The sequence below is a fragment of the Brassica napus genome, chromosome C4 (assembly GCF_020379485.1).
Source record: "Brassica napus cultivar Da-Ae chromosome C4, Da-Ae, whole genome shotgun sequence".
Lineage (NCBI taxonomy): Eukaryota > Viridiplantae > Streptophyta > Magnoliopsida > Brassicales > Brassicaceae > Brassica > Brassica napus.
Window position 1 is genome coordinate 3,157,253 of NC_063447.1, and position 18,898 is coordinate 3,176,150.

Here is an 18,898-nt window from a genome sequence, read left to right on the forward strand (position 1 = left end):
CATTTTCCTTGTACTTACTTTCTATTCAATTTTCTTCACGAGCAACATCTACATATCCACCTTCATTACAAATTAAGCTTTAGATTGTGTAAACATAATTTCAGGAAGGAACTTGAGATCTGGTAGGGCTTTATTTACTTTCGTTGTAAATTTTCTTCACGTGGTTTGAAATTTGAATGCTCTGATTCTCCATCAAGTTAGCGTGTGAAGAAACTACAATTTCATATTAGGTGATTGTTTACAAGCCCAGTGACAAAAAAAACTCCTCATCAAATAAGATAATAATGAAAAGAAAAGTATATAGTTGCGTAGAAAGAGAGGCAACATAAATGTTACTTTTACCAGCTCAGTGACAAAAAATACTAATCTTTCTCACATAAAATGATCACTAATAAACTTAATTTAATGAAGACAAGTATACATTGTACATGGGTAAGAAAAATCAGTTAAAGGCTCAGATTAGACAAGTAAATTACCCAAATTGCACAAAGCCGCGGACTAAATGATCATTATCAACTTGTATAATACGTCCAATATCAGTAATTAATGCACGAGTTATTGATGACTCACTCTTGTGCACAAAGAAAAGAATCTCGTTTAAAATATTAAAATATTAACTGAAGAGAGTTATACTAAACCTAATACTTTAGTTTTCCCTTCATGTGAAATTTTCACCCACAATTACTCCAATTTTTTTATTTTCCTCGAACATGGAAGAAATATATAAGTTCATGAAATGTATCAACAGGTTGCAGATCCTTTACCTTGCTTGTTACCTTATTCACAAAAGATTCTTGCTTGAAGAAAATTTTAACTTTTGTGTATATATCCAACGCCATAGTGCTAAAGACGTTTGTTCAAAGAGATAAACAAAAAGAACAAAATCTTTTAAGACAGACAGAGTAAAAGCTAAAAAATGGGTGTACTTATTGTAATTGCAAAACGTTTTGATGCTCTGATTGGGTATGTTTTTCATTCAAATCTTTGTCTCGTAAGATTTTTTTTTAAGTTTATTTAACATCTTCATGTTCTTGGTACATGCAGGCCGGGAGTTATGCTTCTCTACCCTTTGTAAGTGAATCAATTTTTAAACTTCATGGTTTATATATAAAAATAAATAATTATTAACTCAATGAATGAATAGGTATGCATCGTTACGAGCAATAGAGAGTCCAACGATGTTAGATGATCAACAATGGCTTACATATTGGATCATTTACTCCTTAATTACAATATTCGAATTATCCGTTTGGAGAGTGCTTGCCTGGTAATAATAATGACACTCCTCTTAAAATTCTATTACGATTCAGAAATACAAGTACTACTATAATATGTACATAAGACTAATATAAAATATTAATTGTTGTCTTTGGTATTTTGCAGGCTACCGTTTTGGCCATACTTGAAACTTTTGTTCTGCATGTGGTTGGTGTTACCAATGTTCAGTGGTGCAGCGTACATCTACTCCAATTTTGTGAGAAAATACGTTCAGTTTGGAATGCATGTTGGAGAAGGAACGAGCTATACAGATGAACAGAGAAGAGTTTTACAGATGATGAGTCTTGATGCTAGAAAATCAGTTCAAGATTATGTTGACCGGTTTGGATGGGATTCTGTTGAGAAAGCAATCAAAGCGGTATGATTCATTTTTGTTATTTTTTCTTACAAATATATAATCCAATACATGTTTTGGATTTTAACTTTATTATTCTGTGTTTAATTTTAGGCTGAACGAGAAACAAAAAAGCATTGAGATGGAAGATTAAGAATCAAGAAACATTGCTCTTTGCTTTCTTGATTTCGAAAGTGTTTGTATGTTTATGTGTTATAGATTGTATAGCGTAAAACTTCGATGGTTAAAAAATGATATGGTTGGAAATGAACGGTAAAAAATTTGTGTTCTTCTCTGAGCAAAGATACTAATACAGAAGCCGTCTGTCTTTAAAAAAAACACTAATCGGATTCATTTTCGATGACTCTTGGTTTGATTAAACAAACATCAGGAGACGTTTCGAATTAACATAAGAATCTAACACTCTTGTGCCTTAACCCAAATAATCGAGAAGCACATCTTTATAACAAGCTGAAAGTAAGTTTTTATTTTATTAGACTTTATATTGAATGGTTTATTTTAGTTTAACTAAACCGTGTAATCCAGTTATAAAGTGTAATACTTAAGTACACTTATATACTTATATACAGTAAAAACTCTAAAAAAATTATTAATATTGAGACTATGATATTTTATTAATTTCTAAAACTACAATTTATGTATTTAGAATATATTTTTATAAAATAAAAATATATTACAGTATCTACATTAATTATTTTTTAGAAATTAAAATTTTAGTTATTTTATTATATTATTTAGTGTATATAAAGTATGTTTCATAAAATTTAAATCTGAATTTAGATACAATTTTTCCAAATATATCAAAATATATTGAAGTGTTAAGGAAAATAGAAATGAATTCTATTCTAAAAAATAATATAATGTTTTGTTAATTATACTTATATAAAATTTATATATATACAAATTATTAATTTATATTTACATAAGACTTTTTAAAAATTATTCCTTATTGAATTATATGATATTATAAACTGGGTTAATTCAAAACCGAAAAATTATTGTATATTGAATTTTTGTTGTAGAAGTATTTAAGTTGATAATTAAACCGTTCAGTATAAAGTCTTAACATGTTTACTATTGGAATTAACCGGTCTTCGTCTCTTGACTTATAAACCCGTGACTACTAGGCCCAAAAGCCCCATACCAGCACACGAGATATATTTACGTACGAACTGTTTTATCTTATTTTCCATATATGAAATTATAGTTTTTTTTTATATTCGACTTCCCTCTTGCTACTGGTAAATTAATTTAGTAAGAAAGTTAAATACTTTTTTTTTTCTTCCAAAAACCCTTGCCATAGATTCAAAGCGCATAAAAATCTATTGACCAACCTAGGTTTCGTTGGCCTTCTCTTAAAACCCGCCTGCCTCACACTCGTCGACCTCTCTTACGTCTTCCTCTGTCGCTAAGGTATCAAATCTACCTTCGTTAATTAATTGGACTTCTGCTAATTTTCAGACAAAACACATGTCTTCCTTCTATTGTTTGTCCTGTTTTGCTTTTTGTATATCTTATCTGAGTTTTTTCAATACATCTTTTCATTGAATTTATCTGTAACTGACCTTATCCACTTCTTACGTCCATGAATTTGCCTTAGATGATGTCCAAACGATGCAGAACAACTTTATGTTCTCTGTTCATGTTTCAACTTAACTGATTGTGTACGAATGATTTTTTTTTTTTTTGTGTGGAATGACTTCTGAATCTCGTTACATGTGTCTAAAGTCAATTTGATGTATTATGATGAATAAAGATTTAAACTTTACTTAGGTTGAGAGTATCATTGCAATCTTTAAAGCTCTAAAATTACTCATTTTTAAGTAGAACTTAATTACTTAATTGAATTTTTGAGTAGATGCTGATTGTGATTATTACTCTTTGTGTTCAATCAGTTCTGGCTTCACTGAATAACTAAGACAGCCAAAAAAATCTGAGTTAGAGATAAGTTAACATGGAGACTGAGAATGATGTTTCACGGGCCGAGGAGATGAAGAATCAGGCCAACGAAGCCTTTAAAGGTCTGTTGTACATTTTCATTAAAAAAAACCATTAACAGAATCTTTCAGAACCAGTTTTGATTTCAATTTTCAACACTGTTTTATTGGGAATCTAATTATTATTAGTTGCTTACAGGTCACAAGTTCTCCCAGGCTATTGATCTTTATACACAAGCTATCGAACTCAACGGCAACAACGCTGTGTATTGGGCAAACCGTGCGTTTGCTCACACGAAGTTGGAGGAATATGGCAGTGCGATACAGGATGCATCAAAGGCCATTGAAGTTGATCCAAAATACTCCAAGGTAAACATTGTTTGCTTACTCTTGTTATCACTTACACATTCAGCCTTGTTGGTTTGCTGATTATATAAACTGAATCACAGGGCTATTACAGACGCGGTGCTGCTTATCTTGCCATGGGAAAATTTAAGGATGCTTTAAAAGATTTCCAACAGGTAATGTTTGTAAGCAACCTCTATCGTTTGGTAGCTGTCATTCTGATAGTTCTTGAATCTTGTCCTAGACTTTTTTAGAGCAATGTCAAAATAGTTAAAGATGAAATGTTGGAGGCTTGATTGTTTTGATCTGATCAAATGATATAATAATATGTATGAAGAGTTTGGTGATGGAATCACTTTATCTGTTAAGAGAGATTTGTGTGTGTGTCTCATGTATAGCTGACATGGTCTACTATTTTTTTATTTTAAGGTTAAAAGGATTTGTCCTAATGACCCTGATGCGACAAGAAAGCTAAGGGAGTGCGAGAAAGCAGTGAAGAAACTGAAATTTGAAGAAGCAATCTCTGTACCTGTATCTGAACGGATCTCGGTGGCTGAGTCTATTGACTTCCACACAATTGGTATCTCTCCATCTTACTTGCTTATCTTTCTGTTTGTTATGACATGTCTTTCATTCAGTAGTTGTAGCTTTAGACTAGTAATCAATCTTCTACCTGTTGTCACATAATAGAGGTTGTATCCCCTTTATCAATTCTACTGATATATTCTTCTTTGCAATATCATTGTAGAGGTTGAATCACAATACTCTGGTGCTAGAATCGAGGGAGAGGAAGTCACCTTGGATTTTGTGAAACAGATGCTGGAAGAGTTCAAGAACCAAAAGACATTGCATAAGCGGTTTGTATAGTTTGGTGTAGTGTTGAGCTTAATTAACACATTGTTCATTTGTTTGTAGGCTAACGGCTTTAATCTTTTGCTTAATATTTGTAGGTATGCATATCAAATTGTCTTACAGACAAGGAAAATCTTGCAAGCACTGCCTTCCCTGGTTGATATCAGTGTACCTAACGGCAAACATTTCACGGTCTGCGGTGATGTTCATGGTCAGGTAGGCTTTCGTTTCTCTCAAATGAATCTGAGAGCCTCCATAATCTTCAGTTCTCTTTGACTGTACATGTTTGAAATTGCATTATACTAACTGATTTTATCAAGGACTGTGTAGTGTGTTGTATACCTGTATTGGTTCTGCTTTTGACACGTTATTTTACTTTCGCAGTTCTATGATCTCCTGAATATTTTTGAACTTAACGGCCTCCCTTCCGAGGAGAATCCATACTTGTTCAATGGTGACTTTGTGGACAGAGGTTCCTTTTCTGTCGAGATAATCCTGACGCTGTTTGCGTTTAAATGCATGAGTCCCTCATGTAAGTTCTTCTAACTACTCTGATAACTTGTTGTATTACTTCTCTTGCTTAACCATATTGTTGTTTGTTAATTTTCAGCCATTTATCTAGCTAGAGGGAATCACGAAAGCAAGAGCATGAACAAGATATATGGCTTTGAGGGTGAGGTTCGGTCCAAGTTGAGTGAGAAGTTCGTTGAGCTCTTTGCCGAGGTCTTCTGTTATCTTCCTTTGGCTCACGTGATCAACCAGAAGATATTTGTGGTGCATGGAGGCCTCTTCAGTGTCGATGGCGTTAAGCTCTCAGACATCAGAGCCATTGATCGATTCTGTGAGCCTCCTGAGGAAGGTATGTTTCCATCATATACACTGATACACATCTTTTGTAAATTTTTTTTTGTGAATACATCTAATCTTGTTAAATGTTTTTTTTTTTCAGGATTGATGTGTGAGCTGTTGTGGAGTGATCCTCAATCTCTCCCTGGAAGAGGCCCAAGCAAGAGAGGAGTTGGTCTCTCATTTGGTGGAGATGTAACGAAAAGGTTTTTGGAAGACAACAATCTAGGTCAGTGTAGCTTCCCTGTGTAATAGATGGTGTTCACCAATTGATTCTGATATCGACTGATAGTTTTTTTTTATAATGTGGAAGATTTGGTGGTGCGGTCACATGAAGTAAAGGATGAAGGATACGAGGTTGATCATGATGGTAAACTCATCACCGTCTTCTCTGCACCAAACTACTGTGATCAGGTAAACATCTGAAACTCCTCTTATCAGCTTTGTGACAACACCAACTTGCATACTTGATTCTTACTTAGACATCAACTTTTATATTGTTGCAGATGGGTAACAAGGGAGCCTTCATTCGCTTTGAAGCTCCAGATATGAAGCCAAACATTGTTACATTCACAGCAGTGGTGAGTCTAGTATTAGCTTTTGCATCATTGTTTTAGATTCTTTTGAATATTCTTCTGATATTCTGTTTTTTTTTCTTGTGATTTCACAGCCTCACCCGGATGTGAAGCCAATGGCCTATGCAAGCAATTTTATGAGGATGTTCAACTAACTGAGCAGAAAAGCTTCTTCAACGCAAATGCTAAAGCAGACTCAAGACCAAAAGTGTTTCAGAAACATAATCATATAAGTTTTGTTTTGCTTTTCTATCATCTTCTGCAGTTTTTTTTTTCATGTTGTTTCAGAAAAGGGAGCCCATGATATAATTAAAAGGTACAGTATCCAGATTTAATCGGTTTTCTTCTTTTTGATAAAGATGTTCCCTCTTGCTCTAAAGCTTCTACAGTAGCTTTTGTCTTGTCTTCTTAGAGGGGTTAATGGACCATTCTTATTTTTAGATGGAAATCTTGGTGATTACACAACAAAGGAGTGACCAAATGACCCCAAAAAACTATGTACAAACATGTTTTTTAAAAGCCTCTTGTTTGCTTCTTATATTATACACCTTGAGATTCTTTTTGAAGTTGGATTTGATTCACATATTCAGACAAAAACAACAAATAAGGACAGACAGATGTAACAACAGTGTGTAACTTCTTCCAACAGTTTTTCTCATGTAGATTCAAATTTTTTTTCCCTCTCTTGTTTGCGTTTTGTACCACAGGTAACCTGTTTAATTCACATGGTCTAGAGAGAAGAAAGCTATGAATACTATTGTAAGCTATTAGCACTATTGATTTACCCTCACCCACATGAGCTGTTTCAGATTAAATATATCTTTGTAAGAAAATACCTGCAGATATTCTTCCATGTTTATCAATCAACTGCTACTGAATAACAGAATTATAAACCCGCTTTTGTAGGTAGATAAACATATAGCATTTGATAATCCGAGGAATCATTATATTCAGACTGTAACTATGGATTTATATAATAGAGTATATCTTGATGGTGCATAGATATATGTAGGAAAAACTCTGCACAAAGCAAAAGGAGATAATATAATTGGAAGTGGTGTCAAATCTAAAAGCACTGAAAAGAAGATGAATGAGAGATCCAGAAAGCATTACTTTGGATTAAATAAAAAAAATAACAAAAATGACATAGTGAGTGTTTTATTTTTGCTTTCTTGATGCATAAAAAACCGGCAACAGTTTAAGGGAAGAAGAAATGTGAAAGAAGTATTAGATTAATATGATGGTGTTGGTAATGGTAGGTTTTAAGAGTCTTGTACTACTATTTCAGGTACTTTTATGACCGTTTGTTTGATCAATTCGTTGTAGGCCATATATGATTTTACAACTCAAGTGAGTCAAGGCTAGAGATTAGATCATTCACTACATATACAACACATACATGTACCTACTTACAAAAAAAAAAAGAATCTGCTACATTATTGCCAAGTGTAGTACAATCACTCAACGTTTGAAATTTTGACCTTTTTTTTTCTTTTCTTCTCTACGTTTTTCTTCTTCTAATTAGCATGTTTCTGACATTTTCTAATAGTAACTTACAACAACTGAAAATATCTTTTGTATTGATATTTAAGAACCTCTTGAATTAATTTGGTTTATAGATAAAAAGAGTGTATATGTTGTTGCTAATGGTTGTTGCCCTTGTGTTGCATTAAGCTACAAGTAATATTATATATATGTTATAAATTAAGCATTGAAATGATCATCCACTTCTTTACCAAACTCAAGCACTATGATCATCCACTTCTTTACCAACTCAAGCACTATGATCATCTACTCATCAAACACTACGATCACCCACTCATTTACCAAATTAAGCACTATCTTTGTTATTTTATGTATTGTTGTTCACTATAAATACCATCACTCATCTCACTCTTTTGTACACCATAAACAAGAACAAAAGTTTATAATCAAAGAACCATTACATATTCTTCTTCTTCCTTATAATAAACTCTCTCCCTTATACTAGTGTTATTTGCTTCCTACGGGTATCAAATTCTACTCTTATTTAAATTTCTCGATACTATAAATTATAAGTTATTTCTTAACACGTTATCAGCACGATCACTCTGCGATTCGGTAAAATTTATTTGTATCATTTATACCCTGTTATAATGGTCGGTATACCGCCTCTACTATTATTTATATCATGTTATAATGGCCGGAATACCGCCTATATTATTTACTAGTAATTTAATTTATTTATTGGTCGGCCGAGCCGCCTTATATCCTGTTTATTATTTATTGGTCGGCCGAGCCGCCTTATATCCTGTTTATTATTTATTGGTCGGCTGAGCCGCCTTATATTCTGTTTATTATTAATTGGTCGGCCGAGCCGCCGTATAATTTATTTATTATTCTGCATTGATCGGCTGAGCCGTCGCATGATTTGTTGTCATATAACATAAATATTTCATTGTCATAATTTTTCACTTTTATGAAATTTTATAGATTTGATTGACCGTTTAATACGATATTTTCAGACTAATTTTTGGTGCACTCGATTTAACCCCAACGGTCACAAAGAAAATTTTTCAAAAATTTCCCCTTTCTCCAACGGTCATGAACAGTAATTTTCATCTATAAATACAACTCATTTTCACTCCATTTCATCATCCAAAACATTTCATCTTCTCTCAAAAATTTCAAATCGCTCTCCTCCGATTTTTCATTTCAAGAAAGATGATTCGCGCACTTTTGTTTTTATGTGCCATTTTTATTTGTGTTTCTATTTATGGTTTATTCGTTGGAGAATTTACTCCGAGTGAATTTAAGATGAATATCGGTTTAATTTTATTTACATCGCTTCTCCTTGTAATTTCTTGTATGATTAATGTAAACGGTTTTTAAATTATGAAGTTCATAATAAATGATTCATTTTAAAATTGCGAAATTCTAAAAAAAAAAAATATATATATATATATATAGTCATTTTAGACAATGATATATATATATATATATATATATCAACGCTTGTCTATATGTAAGAATAATAGTTATTTTATGAATTAAATTTTGCTTATTATACTTTAATATGCTTCATGATTTAATGGTATTAAGGAAACATACTTTATGATTCATGGTCTAACATCATAAAAGAAATTATTTGTAATCGGTTAGTTTTGTTGTCGATTAGTCTTTGGTCTAATATCATAAAAGAATTTGGATTATATGTTGATATTTACTAATGTAATGGCCATGTTTATATGAGCAAAAATTTAAAGTTTTCAGGATTGTGTATTCTCTCGGAAAGATATGTACAAGTTATCAGCCAATTCAGAAACGTGAACAGCTGAAACTTTCATCGCCGATATACTTCTGTTTATAAGATAAGTATTTTTATGCTTTATATACAAGTTTAACAAACTTGATTAGATAAATCAATTTGCATGAAGTTGGCAGTGATATAAATTTGTTCATTAAATTGATTGATAGGTTAAACTTTGTTAAAAAGCATGAGAGTAATAATATAGTTTATATAATAATTACTATGAAAGTTTTATTTATTTTCTGATATAATAAGACACCTTTGTTAATACATATTTATATATATTTGAAATATTTTGATTTTATTACCATTTATATTGAGGATTTTAAGTTTAAAGCTTGACTCTAAAAGATCCATAAGTTTTGGAAGATAATATATATAAAAAAGGTATTATCACCTGAAGTGATTACCTAAAGCTCATTTTGTATTTTGCATTTAAAGATTACAAGACCTGAAGTCGGTAAATAAAGCCAACTATGTTGGATGTTAAGTTTAAAAGTAAAATTTCTTCAAGAAATTGTTTTATGATGCATATATATTGAAAAAATATCTATTGATAAATCACGTCTAGTTGATTATGATTCATTCTCCTGAAGAGAATATGACATTTAAAAACTCATAAATTGTGGTTTTAGACGTGAGCATAAATGAGGTCAAGGTCCAAAGAGTTTCTTTATAGAACTCATACTCTCACTTAAAGTTGAGAAAATAAACATGGTAATAAAGAAAAGAAATTATGAATTCATCTGAAGATGAAAGAAAATTTATTGTGTGTACAATACAAGGTAGTAAAACTTATAGAATGCTTAAAAAGAGGATATATATGATGCTCCAGAAGTATACATAGTATTACTGCACATAAAAATTTAATTTAAAGTTCTTAAGAATGCAATTTAAAGTTCTTAAGGTATTGTATTTTTATAAGTATCAAAAGTTAAAAGGATCTACGAAAAATACATAACCCATGTAGGATATGTTGTTGATTAAGAAAATGAGATACATTCGAGATTGATAAACCTGTAGTATTATACTCTCGAGGGGAAGAGTTAAAGAATCTCACTTTTTATGATAAGTCAAACATCCAGAAGATTATGTTTACACTAAAACTAAGATTAATGAATTTTTCTCAAAGTAAATCCGTAAGATTTTGAGACACTTATGTTGAGACAATAAGCAAACGAAATGATATATACATTTCAATCAGAAATAATTCTCAAAGCAGTATAAGTATTTTAGAGAAAATATCTACAGCCTCTTATATATTGTACTACACAAAGATTAGTATAATGAAGATAAATGTATAGTAAACTAGAAGTTTACATTTGGCATGAATCAGTTAGACCATTTTGGTTCATTAATAATGCGAATATATACTTAAAGGTCATATGCATAGTCATATAAGAACCAGAAGATTCTTCCGAATGATTTGACATATGTTGCTTACCCATAAGATAAAAGGGTAATATGGTTTTCACCAGCCAAAATAAGATATTGGCATAAATAACGAAGATGTTAGTGGACTGATCACCCACTATGCATTTTTATAATATTGGTGAATTCACTTCTTAAAGTCTTTAACGACTATAGCACATTCACTGAGATAAGTGCTAAACATTTTGAGCAACATTGGATCGCATCAAGCCAATAAATTTTCACTAGTTCTCCCCATCATTGGTATAGAATCAGAAACCAATCATTTTCATCTAAGAATGTTGGATGTTGCTCCGCCACAGAGCTTCAAATGAAGATGTGTTTTCAAATGAGGTTGGAAATATATGTTGGATATAAATCTCTATTGACACTTAAGAATCCAGAGCCATCCCCGAAAACTATAAGTAAGGCTATACATGAATTCTAAAAGTGAGTTAGTACTTCCAACATAAGGGGGAGAAAATAAACAGCTGGAAAAGAAAATAAGTTGAAATGAATTATCATTGATCCTCGGGCTAAACACAATGTGAAATAGAAGTCCAAAAGATAATTCATTTCAAAACTTACTAAAGCAGTTGCCAGACACGACCCATATAAATATAGTGATCAAGTCACATATACCAGCTGTAAATGCTCCAATAAGAATAAATGTTCTACAAGAACAATATCAAACTGCTAGTCACGCCTGCAGCGTGGTAGACAGATTGGTTCCAAAGATAAATCCTCGTAAATGAAAAAGGAGCATATATTGATAATGGTCAAAACGAGGCAATATAGTTTTGTATGATCTCTAGAAGAGAAATTAAACATGACTGACGAAAATTCAGGTACCTGAGACAAATGAAGAGATCTCAATAAGTTATGTCATGTATGAAACAAAATGGAACCGATAAGAAAATTGACGTCGATGATATTATACATGCAAAGTAGCAGTTGATATAATAAATGAGAAAGAGGATCATGAAAGAAAGTCTATTGAAAAGTGTACACAAAGAAATGATTGGCCAAATCAGAAAGATGCAATAGACAAAGATATAAACTTCTTGTGAAATAGAGAAGTATTTGGACCAGTAGTCCATACACTAAAAGGTGTTGAGATGTAAATGAACCGTTGCACACAAAGAAGGATCAATATGAAATTAATTGTGAAGAGACATAATTTCATGTGGTAGATGCAACTAGTTTCAAGTTCCTTATAGTCTGGTAATAAAGGAAGAACTTGAATGAAACAATTCACTTGAAAAATGTTAATCCCTGAAAGTATAATCCATGAAGGATTGATGATATCAAAATCATGTTCCCGGGAACTCTGCATATTCGATCGAATTGAAACAAACTATTTTATGGAATATATGAAATATTATAAGGTTAACAAATGTATCCATTTGTATTTATCAAGAGATTATAAATCAATAGAATCATGATTTGAATATAATCAAAACTCCTGAAGAGTTATAGAAAAATTATATTTTGGAAGAAAACTCTTGACAATACTATATTGTTTTATGTATTCTAAACTGGAGATCTAAAACTAAGATGTTATCATAAAGATCCTTAAAGTATTTTATTTAAGACGCTCGTATATGTTTGGTCCTGAAATACCATACGTAAGAGTGTTATTTAAGAAAATTATTAATCTTTTTCATTACTGAAAGATGTAATTTCATATGAAAAGAAAGAAAATCATAATAGTAACTTCTATAGTTACAAATGAATAATTCGTATGTACGAGACGAATTTCTATACGATTATATGTAAGAAATTTGGTTTGAAATCCAAATAGACCAATAAACTATTGTCTAAGTCAAAAGAGAATTATGGACAAGAAGTCTAAAGGCCCTAGATATCATAATAGAAATGAATAGAGTTTATTCTCTTAAGCTTAATTCTCTGAAGAGAGTTGATTGGAATGCATATCCTGAAGATATTATTTCCAGAGAAAGAAATATGATAGTAAGTGTGGTTGTACTCTTTTTCCTTATCATGGTTTTTTTTTTCCCATTGGGTTTTTCCATGACAAGGTTTTAACGAGGCAACAAAGAACATACAAAAGATAGACAACCAAAGAGAATGTTACAATTTGAGAGATGAAAATCTATCATTGTTCTAAAGGTTCTATGACTACTCATTCGAGGGGGAGCTTACGTAGTTGTACTCTTTTTACTTTTACTACGGTTTTTCCCATTGGGTTTTCCATGACTAGGTTTTTAACGAGGCACCACGTAATACAAGATGGATGATCAAGGGGGAGTGTTATAAATTAAGCATTGAAATGATCATCCACTTCTTTACCAAACTCAAGCACTATGATCATCCACTCCTCAAGCACTATGATCATCTACTCATCAAACACTATGATCACCCACTCATTTACCAAATTAAGCACTATCTTTGTTATTTTATGTATTGTTGTTCACTATAAATATCATCACTCATCTCACTCTTTTGTACACCATAAACAAGAACAAGAGTTTATAATCAAAGAACCATTACATATTCTTCTTCTTCCTTATAATAAACTCTCTCCCTTATACTAGTGTTATTTGCTTCCTACGGGTATCAAATTCTACTCTTATTTAAATTTCTCGATACTATAAATTATAAGTTATTTCTTAACAATATATGATTTGTTTGGGCTACAATTCAAACAATGGATGATGGAATAGGGAGACATACTGTGCCCACTACTTTTGAAGAGCCTTTCCTTATTAGCTTTTTGATTAAACAAGATATCTAAAGAGGAAAATGAATTGAAGTACTTGATAGATAAAATTCAAGAACTATTGAGTGAACAGTCAAGAACTATTGTGAGATACAGTCGAGACAGCCTGGATTAACTACACATTGTGATTGTCATCTGGTGTGCTGTCTTTTGACCTCTTGCATCAAATTCTTACCATGTATTGTTTTCTTCAAAATTGATGCTTGTATCCGGTTAGTTGGAACGGACATTGTGTTTCATGGTCAATGTTTTTTACATATTTTCTTAAGCCTCATTTTGTTTTCAATTTGTGATTTTTAACATATCCTTTAATGAATTAGAGTGTGTTGTTAATACAGTGTCAGTTTCTGTTTGTTTGTAAGACCATTTATAATTATCACATGGTTAGAAAGAGAGAGACTCACTCCACATAACCTGAGAGAGTCAAGGAGCTAATGTATTCACGAGAATAACACCAACAAAGATAAGTACCTCAAAATCGGTTCAAACAAAAAGTGCTTGAATAAAGAAGAAACATGTGTGTATGGCCTTACAAAACCCATCAAGTACTCTTTTTCTAATTTGTGTCTACCCTTCTCTTACCAATCTCATGTTCCTGAGAGTCCCTACCTCTTTGTCTCTCACGACCCCACACGTGTCACTTTCAGTCACTTCCATTTATAATTGCATCTCTCACACACACTCGAAACCTATTTTGTATTCTTTACTAGCTTTCTTCTTCAACTCTTCACTTTTTTTATCATACCTTGTTTAGATTTTGATTTGTTCACGTGTCTCTGTCTTGTCTTGTCCCATAATCCTTAAACCCTTCACTCAAACACACACTTAAAAGATTCTAATTAACATCATTAAAAAATACTAAAGAATTCTCAGTATAATAATATCACCAAAAACTCTCTCTCTCTGTCTCTATTACACAATGAAGACTAAAAGAGCTTTACCCTCTCCTTCCTCACTCCTCTTCCATCTCCTGATAACACCTATCTTCCTCTGCGAAGCCAACACAGTCTCAATGCCTCCTTCTGAGTCAGAGACTCTCTTCACAATCATGGACTCAATGTCATCAGATCAACAATGGCGTCAGTCTCACCCAAACCCTTGCGCACCTGGCTCGTCCTGGCCAGGGATCGAATGCAAAACCGGTCCAGACCGGTTACCTCACGTCTCAAGACTCGATTTCGGCTCAGCTCCTAACCCGTCTTGTAAATCCTCAGCTTCGTTCCCTCACTTGATCTTCACCCTCCCTTTTCTACAATCAGTCTTCTTCTTCAACTGCTTCACTCACTCCCCAACCACAATCATCTTCCCCATCAAGCTCCTCCCTAACTCCTCTCTCCAACAGCTCAGCCTCAGATCAAACCCTTCCCTCTCGGGACAAATCCCTCCTCTCATCTCATCCCTCACATCCTTACAAATCCTCACCCTCTCACAGAACAAACTAACCGGAGCCATCCCTCCCGTTCTCTTCTCCCTGAAGAGTCTCCTCCACCTCGATCTCAGCTACAACAAGCTCACAGGCGCAATCCCTCTAACACTGGGAAACCTCAACAGCCTCGTGGGGTTAGACCTAAGCTACAACTCGCTAACGGGCCTCATCCCTCCGACGATCTCCCAACTGGGCACGCTTCAAAAACTCGACTTGAGCTCGAACGCTCTCTCCGGAGCCATCCCGCAAGGAGTCGAAAAGCTTCGGTCTTTATCGTTTATAGCGCTGAGCAACAACAGACTCAGAGGAGCTTTCCCGAAAGGGATCTCGAAGCTCGAGAGCTTACAGTACTTCATATTGGATAACAATCCAATGCACGTGCCCCTCCCCGTCGAGCTGGGGCTCCTCCCCAAGCTTCAAGAGATCCAGCTCGAGAACTCGGGATACTCCGGCGCGATCCCGGAGAGTTACACGAGGCTGATGAATCTCAGCTCGCTGTCTCTCGCTGATAATAAGTTAACGGGAGAGATCCCACCAGGGTTTGGTGCTTTGCCTCATGTATTCCATCTGAATCTGAGCAGGAACTCGCTGATCGGCGTGGTTCCGTTTGATTCGAGTTTTTTGAGACGGTTGGGTAAGAATTTGGATTTGAGCGGGAACAGAGGGTTGTGTCTGAATCCGGAGGATGAGTTTAGTGTCGTTAAGACAGGAGTTGATCTCTGCGGGAGGAATGTTACTATTCATCCGTCGTCGAAGAAATCTCAAGCGTCTACTTCTCGGTGTTGTTACGGATCTTGCTTGTTGGCTAATGCTCTGTTTCAGGTGGTTCTGTTTCTGGGATTACGTCATCATCGGTAATAGAAAAAAAACAGAATAAAGACAATTTAAATATTAGGTCCCTGAAAAAGAGAGGAGATTTGTGTTTGTTCCCAAAGTAGACGATGGTTTCAATGTAGTTTATGTTGTTTTTAGTTTAAATATTTTCAGATTATTAATAAAATTTTCAAGTCATTATGGGGTTAGGTGTGTATATGGGTCCTGAACAAGTTCATAGCCGTGTGTATATAAATGTGTGTGTATAGAAAAGGAAAATAACAGATGAAACGACGTTTTTTGTTTTCTACTATTGGATAATAATTTAAAAATTTCAAGAAATTTGTTTTAGATAATATATAAATATTTAATAGATAGAGTGTAATGAACAAAAAAAAAAAAGGGAGAGCTGTTCGGAGGAAGAGTGGTGCAGTGCACTGATATAAACGAAACGACACAACCTGAATTTCAGTCTGACCATACAAAAATATTGAAGAGTCGCAAAATAGTACTAGTATTGATTTATGGAAATATATGTAAAATTTCAGGTGAATAAAAGCTAATTACATCCTGATATGTGTGATAAGTGTGTTATACACATGTTTTGGTTTTATCAAATAAATGTGTGTATATGAGAATTTTTGCATAATTATCAAAGAATCAAGGGCTTATTTGCAGAATAACAAAAAAAAAAAGAGAGGAAAATTCGATTTTTAGAGAGAGAGTTGAAGAGAGAGATAGGAAGAGAAAGGAGGAGAGAAGATGAAATTTTAGTTAGATACTCCCTCCGTTTCACTAAGATATAAGTTTTAAATTTTTTTTTATGTTTCCTATTATCCTATACAAAAATTGCAAATTTCAATAAAATTTAAAACTATTGGTTAAAAAACATTAAAATTTTAAAAACAATGCATGAATAATATATTTTCTTAATATGTGTGAAAATACCAAAACTTCCATTTAAAAAAACGGAAAGAGTAGTAAATTATGTTTTTTGGTGTTATTGAGCTCAACTAGTTAATAACCCGCGCTACGCCGCGGGAGTCTTCATATATTTTGTTTCTAACTGTTATTTTAGTATCTGATATAAATTAATAATATAAACAAAAGAATAATATATTTAATTTAGTATATTTTTTTGAACATAAATATTTAAAATGGATAAAACTAAAACTTAAACAAAAAGTAAATATGTACTTTCATAATATCAAGAACATGTTTATTATTTTGTATTTGGTATCAACTCTCATATTTAGTCTAATTTGGATATAAACCTAAACCTTTCAAAATAAAAGAATATCACTATTAACTTGTGTGTATACTTCTTTTTGAAGTTTTGTAGTTCGAATATATCACTTTGATTTATAAATTTAATCCCATATATATTGTGTAATATTTCTATATTTACTATAAAAAAGCTCGTGTACCTCTCACAAAAATTATTTTGTTATCACTTGTCAATGCCATACTCCCTCTTACTTTATTTCCGCAACCTCTTATCTTCCATATTTTTGTCGTGGAAACTTTGGTTATTTACATTATATCAGTTTTCACATTTCATTATATCTTCCATATTTCATTGTAACTTGTAATATGGAAAATATGCAAACTGATATAATGTAAATAATTAAAGTTTAATATCTAAATATTTACTTTTATAACTTGATATATATACAACTATTTTAGATAGAATAGACAAACTTGAAATAATTTAGAACTGTTGTAAAGTTGTTCCTTAATTCATAGCTTCGATGCATCCACCTTCTCAATGCTTCATCCGCATTCTCAACGGGGCCACCCATATACTCTACAACTATATATGGAGTTTTCTGAGTCAAATCACTTACACCTGACCACGAACAAAGTCTGGACACTCGAAAGACAAAATAAATGTTCTACTCTCCAGCTCTTTCAGTTCAAGATCAATTAACCAGTTCACCAAAAATTCAAAATCACCTTGTAATCTACATTTTCTGAAACAGAGATCGCTTGAAGATCCCATACACAACAAAAACCATACACATTGTATCTTCCCTTGTGAAAGGAGTTAGATGTAATCACATGCACATCGCAAAAACCATCTTTCACTTTCTGGTTCAAGTTTGTGTCGGTGACCGGAGCCTTAACCTTAAGGCTAATCCGCTTAGCAGCATCAAGCTGAGCTGCATCTGCATTCTCTGTCAGATCAGGATCAGACAAGCTGATTGCCATAGCTAAATGGGCTTGATACTTTTTCCTTAATCAAATTGAAATAAACACCATCCACAGCCGCTGGCAGATCACGTTCTAGACGTTGCCGAAACCTAACGAAGAGACATATAAAGTAAAAAATGGGCTCGAGCTAGAGCTACTGAATAGAGGCGGGATCGATCATTGGTCTAGGCGACTCGTCTAACCTGTGATGGTCTTTGAATCCGCAGCCAACACCACTACTTCATCCGATGTGGAGTTTCCAAAAGATGTTTCATCTTCGGCATCGTTCTTCAACGACGAACTGATCTCTCTCTCTCTAAGTCTCTAGTTTATTCTCCAATTCATCGTGGGCAAATCAAGGAAAAAGAAAACGTAAAGCACCACACGATGACATGGAAAAACGAAATGTTCTTATTGGTGCTACACTTTTTTCATTTATTGACATGTCACCTCTTCAGACTTCTAAAAAGTTGAGGTGTCAACTGCTGGACAGACAACTCAGCTTATTGTGTTGTTATTGTGTTGATTTTTCAAGAATCAAACTTACATGCATGGTTTAGACCAATATGAAAGTTTGCGTCATGCTGTCATACTACGTACTCTTGACGTGATGACACCCTCAAATGATTGAGTCAACAAATTTTAGTATATAATCATCTTCTTATATTGTGGATGTGGATGTGATTGTGACTAATGAGAGGTTAAGTATATTTAATGATTCTATATTTTAATGATAATCACTGAAAACACCAAAAATAGGAGAAACTAGAAAATAATACTATTTCGTCAGTCATCTGTCTAAATCCAACTACTCTTTCGCATGCTTTCTTCCTGCA

The 18,898-nt window shown here is 33.1% G+C and overlaps 3 protein-coding genes across 3 annotated transcripts; all 3 read left to right on the forward strand.

Annotated features, from left to right (window-relative positions):
- Positions 1–736: 736 nt before the first annotated feature.
- LOC106360084 (HVA22-like protein f) lies at positions 737–1,970 on the forward strand. Its single transcript, XM_013799685.3, has 5 exons — positions 737–963; positions 1,045–1,071; positions 1,145–1,267; positions 1,384–1,636; positions 1,727–1,970. Exons 1-5 carry the CDS (start codon positions 917–919, stop codon positions 1,751–1,753), a joined length of 477 nt encoding a protein of 158 aa, XP_013655139.1. The 5' UTR covers positions 737–916; the 3' UTR covers positions 1,754–1,970.
- An 842-nt stretch (positions 1,971–2,812) lies between these two features.
- On the forward strand, positions 2,813–6,632 carry LOC106361776 (serine/threonine-protein phosphatase 5-like). The gene is made up of 13 exons (XM_013801580.3): positions 2,813–3,046; positions 3,529–3,654; positions 3,770–3,939; positions 4,020–4,091; positions 4,345–4,495; positions 4,664–4,772; positions 4,866–4,983; positions 5,152–5,299; positions 5,378–5,626; positions 5,717–5,842; positions 5,927–6,027; positions 6,120–6,194; positions 6,284–6,632. The coding sequence occupies exons 2-13, from the start codon at positions 3,588–3,590 to the stop codon at positions 6,341–6,343; spliced, it is 1,446 nt and encodes a 481-aa protein (XP_013657034.1). The 5' UTR covers positions 2,813–3,046; positions 3,529–3,587; the 3' UTR covers positions 6,344–6,632.
- Positions 6,633–14,312: 7,680 nt separating this feature from the next.
- LOC106361775 (receptor like protein 29-like) lies at positions 14,313–16,070 on the forward strand. Its single transcript, XM_013801579.3, has one exon. The coding sequence runs from the start codon at positions 14,550–14,552 to the stop codon at positions 15,912–15,914; it is 1,365 nt and encodes a 454-aa protein (XP_013657033.1). The 5' UTR covers positions 14,313–14,549; the 3' UTR covers positions 15,915–16,070.
- Positions 16,071–18,898: the final 2,828 nt, after the last annotated feature.